Source organism: Cicer arietinum, chromosome 1 (assembly GCF_000331145.2).
Source record: "Cicer arietinum cultivar CDC Frontier isolate Library 1 chromosome 1, Cicar.CDCFrontier_v2.0, whole genome shotgun sequence".
In the NCBI taxonomy this organism is placed as follows: domain Eukaryota; kingdom Viridiplantae; phylum Streptophyta; class Magnoliopsida; order Fabales; family Fabaceae; genus Cicer; species Cicer arietinum.
Genome location: NC_021160.2, coordinates 29,577,033 through 29,584,614, shown reverse-complemented (window position 1 = coordinate 29,584,614; position 7,582 = coordinate 29,577,033). Strand labels below are relative to the sequence as shown.

The following is a 7,582-nucleotide window of genomic DNA, read 5'->3' as shown; positions in this document are numbered from 1 at the left end:
AAATTAATCTAATGATTTACTTTGAAACAATGTAAAAATTGATCAACTTCCCTAATTTGAGGTGTCTTATCCTCTTTTATCTCACCCCAAGACAACCATGGTTTTTTATATTTCTCTTGTATGACTTCAGCAATTTCCTTTGCAGATGATTTAAAAGGAAAATATCTTCAAAGTTTATATGCAAATTAAATATAAAAACAAATTAATAAAATTAATAATGTAACATTGCAATAATAATGAAATATTCAATCAATCATAGTTTACATATCCATCTCCTTCTGGAATGATGACAATGCGGTTGTAGCAATCAACACATCCGGGATCCATTATTTCGTCTAAGATATAAGGCTCTACTGGGACCTCCGGATATAGAGGAATAGCTCCACCACTAGTACCAATGGTCGGCATCGGCATGAGAGATGGGTCATTAACAACACGTTTAGCAACTTTTTTCTTACCACGTGATGTTTTGGATATTCCTCGTATTGCCGCCGTTCCTGTTCCTCCCGATCCATCCGAACCTCCTGATCCTCCTGCAGATCCTCCTACTCCCGACACTGAAGCCATGTCTATATATATATATATCCATATCCATACATATATATAATATAATATATGTGTGTATACAATTAACATAAGATTAATTAATAATGAAATATACATAAATAAATTATAACACTGACATAAATAAAGAAATATATATAAAATATAAAAATATATATATAAGGTGTCGTTCATTTCAATTACAATATATAATATTATAGATATAGAAACACACATATATATATAATTAATTAATTGTCTTCGTCTTCGTCTTCGTCATCATCGTCGTCGTCATTTGATGAGTGAATTAAGTCATTGCCTTCATCATTCTCTAATTCATCTATTTCTTGTTCATCAACTTCTTCTCCAATGTGTGACTCATGACAAAGTTGACTAATAGTCTCATCTCCAATCACATGATCCAAATTTGACATTTCATCCATTTGAAATGCAACTTCTTCATTTTGACCTGCTTCAACTTCTTCGATTCCACTCGTTGGTCTTGTTTTGATTGCAGCACACCAACCTTGTTTGCTTCTGACAGTTGATGGATAAGGAACATAATAGACTTGTCTTACATTATGGGCCAGGGCAAATGGATCAAACCGTGGATATTTTTTGCTCATACGAATGTCTACAGTATTGGATATCAAATTTATTTTAGTTCCTCTGCTAGATGGATCAAACCACTTACAGTAAAACAACACCACTTTTTTCGCATAATCTAGGAACGTGTAGTCAATTTCGTAAATATGCTCAATTATGCCATAGAAATCTTCTACTACACCACTATCAGAGACACTTTTCATACAAACTCCACTATTAATTGTTTCTTTTCCTTCAGTCCAAGATTCAGTGTGAAATTTGTATCCATTGACGTAATAGGTGTGCCATTCTTTGAAACTTCTACTCGGGCCCATAGATAAGTGCCTTAAGTGGATGTTGATAGGAGTTTGTTCTTCGAGATGCACTTGTTGTTGAAACCATAATGGGAAATTTGAATGTATATCATCAGATGATTGTCCCGTATTTAAAAATGCCCTGATCGATGACCATATATATGGTGAATATCAATTTAATCATATAATTAAATATAATTAATATGAAGAGAAATTTGAAACGTACTCAATGTATGGTTTAACTTCGGTGCAGTTAATCAAAACGTGAACATGTGCCGCATTAAATACTTTGTCGCTTGGCCAGAAAATCGGAAAATCCCTACCAGCATGATGACCAGACAAGCAAAAAACTGATAAAGCATGTGGATGACGTATAACACTATCAGTAGCGTTTCTTCCGTTAACTGGTGACAACGTTTCGTTGTTGAAATAATGAGAACAAAAGTGTGTTGTTTCACGGTGAAGGTAAGATGAACAAATTGAGCCCTCAACTCTAGCTTTGTTTTTCACCGACCGTTTTGAATAACCCATGAACCTATAATATACAAAGAGATGTACAATAAGCTCCATGTATATATAAGTTGAAGTATATTGAAAATCAAGTATATGTATATATATATCACCTTTCAAATGGATACATCCATCTATACTGAACTGGTCCACCAAGCCTAGCTTCACTTGCAAGATGCACTGAGAGATGCTCCATGGAATCAAAAAACCCAGGAGGAAATACTTTCTCCAACTTACATAGAATGATCGGAATGTCATTTTCCATCTTGATGAGATCTTTATCATAGAGTGTTGAAGAACACAAATTCTTGAAATATTGACTCACTTCAATAAGTGGGTTCAATACATGTGTCGGTAAAGCACTAAAGGCAATAGGAAGTAAACACTCTAAAAATATATGACAATCATGACTTTTCATCCCATGCATCCTCCCATTTTCCACATCAGCACATCTTGCCAAATTAGAACAATAACCGTCAGGCGTCTTCAGCTCTTTGATCCAACGATAAACAGATTTGGCTTCATCAGTAGATAAAGTGTAATTCGCACGAGGTTTTAGGGTCTTGCCGTTTTGTTCCACCAACAACAAATCTGGTCGTCTGCAATATATACCTATGTCTTTTCTGGCTTTGTCATTATCTTTTGTTTTTCCTTTCACATTCATCACAGTATTAAATATGTTGTCAAAGAAATTTTTCTCAATATGCATTACATCGAGATTATGTCTCAAAAGATTATCTTTCCAATACGGTAGATCCCAAAAAATACATCTTTTTGTCCAATTGTGCCATTGTCCATAACCTTGTGGTTTACAGGCCACACCATTAACAACATGTACCTTTGGCATATCTTTTACTTTATTCCAAACTTGTTCTGATGTCAACTTAAGCGGTGGTCCTAGACTTTCTGCATAGCCCTTCATAAATGCAGCTTTGTTCCTTCTAAATGCATGATCAGCAGGTAAAAACCTACGATGCGAGTCAAACCACGATGCTTTCCCGCCAAATTTTAAAGTAAATGCTTTTGTATCTTCCATACAAATAGGACAAGCTAATTTACCATGGGTGCCCCATCCTGACAACATCCCATAAGCGGGGAAATCATTAATGGTCCACATCAATGCAGCTCTCATCATAAAATTTTCTCTCCGAGCAATATCATATGTCAAGACACCATTCCACAACCTCTTCAAATCGTCAATCAAAGGTTGTAAAAAAATATCAATACCAGTTGTAGGATTAGAAGGACCTGGTATCACAGCAGCTAAGAACATATAAGGTTTAGACATACACATATTAGGAGGAAGATTGTAAGGAGTAACAATAACCGGCCAACAAGAATAAGGAGTAGACGATGCTTGTATGTACGACGTAAATCCATCTGAGGATAATCCAAGTCTTACATTGCGTGGATCTGACGCAAAATCAGGATGCATTTGATCAAAGTGTTTCCATGCCTGACCATCAGACGGATGTCGCAACTCGCTTGAATTTCTTCTATTCTCATAATGCCACGTCATATTTCCTGCAGTTTGTATTGATGCAAACAATCTCTGCAATCTTGATACAATAGGTAGGTAAAACATTGCTTTCCTTGGAATTGATTTTCCCCTACTTACCCTAGAGTTATTCCTTTGGTGATACCTTGGTTGTTGACAAAATTTGCATTCAACTAAGTTAGCATCATTCATACCAAATTCATTGTCATAATACAACATGCAACCTTTAACACAACAATCAATCCTCTTGACACCTAATCCTAACTTTGACACTAACCGTTTCGCATCATAATAACTTTGCGGCAAACCATCTCTAACAGGTGTTGCATCTAGCATCATTTTAGTCATGAAATCCAAAGCTAAATCAGGAACATGAAATTGAGACTTTAGACCTAATAGTCTAATACACATTGATAACTTTGAGTTTGAAGAACCTTCAAACAACGGTTTATTTGTCTCTTTCAAAAGACCATAAAATCTCTGAGCTTCTTCATTGGGAAGTCCATCGGTATCGTCATATTGATCTTCATTGAATGACAAATTAACCCCAACAGCATCCGAGATCATATCATTCATCGCCTCAAAGTGTTGATAGTTATAATAATCTATACCTAACATGGTAGTACTACTTGAAGGACCTGTGTTATAATTCTCCATAGATGTACTAGTATTAGGCGCCGCTGGAGACTCTTCTCCATGATTAGTCCAAATCCAGTAGTTAGGCATAAATCCATCTGCATACAAATGCACTCTTATTTCATCTTCACTTTTAAACCGTCTACATCGACATAAACAACATGGACATCTCATTCCCCCTTCATCTTGGACAATTTGTTGCACTCTCGCAAAATTCAGAAAGTCTTCAACCTTGTTAGCAAAACGTTGTTTAAGACCCTTTCTTCCAGGAAAATTCCTATCGTACATCCAACTACGGTATAAATCCATATATATATATATATATATATATATATATATCTGTGTGTGTGTGTGTGTGTGTGTGTATATATATATGTATATGTTTATTCTAAAAATTAAATAAATATATAAATTATGTGCATATATATTTATATATATATCGATGTTTTATATATTAATTGCTTTATTTTTCAAAAGCATTATATATAAATTTTGACATATTTATATGTCAATTAGGGGAGCATGCATCTGCACACAATATAATATATTATTACCAATACAATAAATATATATAAACCGAAATAAAATTATATATATATATCAATACAATATAATATATTATTATCAATACAATACAATAATATATAATATATTATTATCAATATAATATATATATCAATACAATAAATTATATATATCAATACAATAAATATATATAAACCTATATAAAATTTTAAATGATGTTTTTTTAAAAATCAAGACTAATAATCAAGACTTATTTATAACAAAAAATAATAATATCATCAATTTTAATAATGTTTTTTTAAATAATAATTATATTAAAACTAATATATTTTAACCGTGGTTTGAAACTTTAATTTATCATATATTAATATGTAAACAACATCATTTCTATTTTTTTAAAAATAAATTTATAAAACTAATCTAAATATAAATATTACTAATCTATATTTTAAAAATAATATATATATTTACTAATCTAAATTTAAAATATATAAAATACTAACTTGATGCCGAGTAGCGTCTGACTTCAAGCTTTCACTCACGTACGATATGCTTGCAAGTCTTCGAAATAATTAACAAGCACTGTAAAAATAAAAATCAATAACATTAATTAGTTATATCAAATTAAAAAATAAAATTATAAAACTACATATATAATATAATTATACTTACCAAATTTAAATGAAGCTTAAGAGTAATTTTGTGTAGAGAGAAGGAGGAGAGAATGGTTAGAATGAGGTTGTAGAGAGAAGTTGGATGTGAAAAAATGAAGGAGGAGGGGAGAAAAATATATATAGATTCAGGTTGAGCATTTGTGGCGGCTAAAGCAGCCACAATGCCAACGGATATATTGATATTTGTGGCGGCCTGGGCGGCCAGAAAAGCCAACGGCTATAATGCCATTTGTGGCGGCTTTTGCCGCCAGTAATTCTAACGGTAAAATGCTTTGTGACGGCCTTTTCCGCCAGTAATTGGGCCTCCATTTGTGGCGGCCTTTGCCGCCAGTAATGCCAACGGTACAATCCTTTGTGACGGCCTAAGCGGCCACAAAATCCAGCTGGATTGGGCCTCCTTTGTGGCGGCCTTTGCAGCCACAAATGCCACGTGCGCGTTCCTTTGTGGCGGCCTTTGCAGCCACAAATGCCACGTGCGCGTTCCTTTGTGGCGGCCTTTGCAGCCACAAATGCCACGTGCGCGTTCCTTTGTGGCGGCCTTTGCAGCCACAAATGCCACGTGCGCGTTCCTTTGTGGCGGCCTTTGCAGCCACAAATGCCACGTGCGCGTTCCTTTGTGGCGGCCTTTGCAGCCACAAATGCCACGTGCGCGTTCCTTTGTGGCGGCCTTTGCAGCCACAAATGCCACGTGCGCGTTCCTTTGTGGCGGCCTTTGCAGCCACAAATGCCACGTGCGCGTTCCTTTGTGGCGGCCTTTGCAGCCACAAATGCCACGTGCGCGTTCCTTTGTGGCGGCCTTTGCAGCCACAAATGCCACGTGCGCGTTCCTTTGTGGCGGCCTTTGCAGCCACAAATGCCACGTGCGCGTTCCTTTGTGGCGGCCTTTGCAGCCACAAATGCCACGTGCGCGTTCCTTTGTGGCGGCCTTTGCAGCCACAAATGCCACGTGCGCGTTCCTTTGTGGCGGCCTTTGCAGCCACAAATGCCACGTGCGCGTTCCTTTGTGGCGGCCTTTGCAGCCACAAATGCCACGTGCGCGTTCCTTTGTGGCGGCCTTTGCAGCCACAAATGCCACGTGCGCGTTCCTTTGTGGCGGCCTTTGCAGCCACAAATGCCACGTGCGCGTTCCTTTGTGGCGGCCTTTGCAGCCACAAATGCCACGTGCGCGTTCCTTTGTGGCGGCCTTTGCAGCCACAAATGCCACGTGCGCGTTCCTTTGTGGCGGCCTTTGCAGCCACAAATGCCACGTGCGCGTTCCTTTGTGGCGGCCTTTGCAGCCACAAATGCCACGTGCGCGTTCCTTTGTGGCGGCCTTTGCAGCCACAAATGCCACGTGCGCGTTCCTTTGTGGCGGCCTTTGCAGCCACAAATGCCACGTGCGCGTTCCTTTGTGGCGGCCTTTGCAGCCACAAATGCCACGTGCGCGTTCCTTTGTGGCGGCCTTTGCAGCCACAAATGCCACGTGCGCGTTCCTTTGTGGCGGCCTTTGCAGCCACAAATGCCACGTGCGCGTTCCTTTGTGGCGGCCTTTGCAGCCACAAATGCCACGTGCGCGTTCCTTTGTGGCGGCCTTTGCAGCCACAAATGCCACGTGCGCGTTCCTTTGTGGCGGCCTTTGCAGCCACAAATGCCACGTGCGCGTTCCTTTGTGGCGGCCTTTGCAGCCACAAATGCCACGTGCGCGTTCCTTTGTGGCGGCCTTTGCAGCCACAAATGCCACGTGCGCGTTCCTTTGTGGCGGCCTTTGCAGCCACAAATGCCACGTGCGCGTTCCTTTGTGGCGGCCTTTGCAGCCACAAATGCCACGTGCGCGTTCCTTTGTGGCGGCCTTTGCAGCCACAAATGCCACGTGCGCGTTCCTTTGTGGCGGCCTTTGCAGCCACAAATGCCACGTGCGCGTTCCTTTGTGGCGGCCTTTGCAGCCACAAATGCCACGTGCGCGTTCCTTTGTGGCGGCCTTTGCAGCCACAAATGCCACGTGCGCGTTCCTTTGTGGCGGCCTTTGCAGCCACAAATGCCACGTGCGCGTTCCTTTGTGGCGGCCTTTGCAGCCACAAATGCCACGTGCGCGTTCCTTTGTGGCGGCCTTTGCAGCCACAAATGCCACGTGCGCGTTCCTTTGTGGCGGCCTTTGCAGCCACAAATGCCACGTGCGCGTTCCTTTGTGGCGGCCTTTGCAGCCACAAATGCCACGTGCGCGTTCCTTTGTGGCGGCCTTTGCAGCCACAAATGCCACGTGCGCGTTCCTTTGTGGCGGCCTTTGCAGCCACAAATGCCACGTGCGCGTTCCTTTGTGG

The 7,582-nt window shown here is 40.1% G+C and overlaps 1 protein-coding gene across 1 annotated transcript; it reads right to left on the bottom strand.

The window, feature by feature from the left end:
* Nucleotides 1-249: 249 nt before the first annotated feature.
* LOC140918810 (uncharacterized) lies at nucleotides 250-5,194 on the bottom strand. The gene is made up of 2 exons (XM_073363608.1): nucleotides 5,115-5,194; nucleotides 250-569 (listed from the first exon to the last, which is right to left on the bottom strand). The coding sequence occupies exon 2, from the start codon at nucleotides 565-567 to the stop codon at nucleotides 250-252; it is 318 nt and encodes a 105-aa protein (XP_073219709.1). The 5' UTR covers nucleotides 568-569; nucleotides 5,115-5,194.
* Between the last annotated feature and the right edge of the window lie 2,388 nt (nucleotides 5,195-7,582).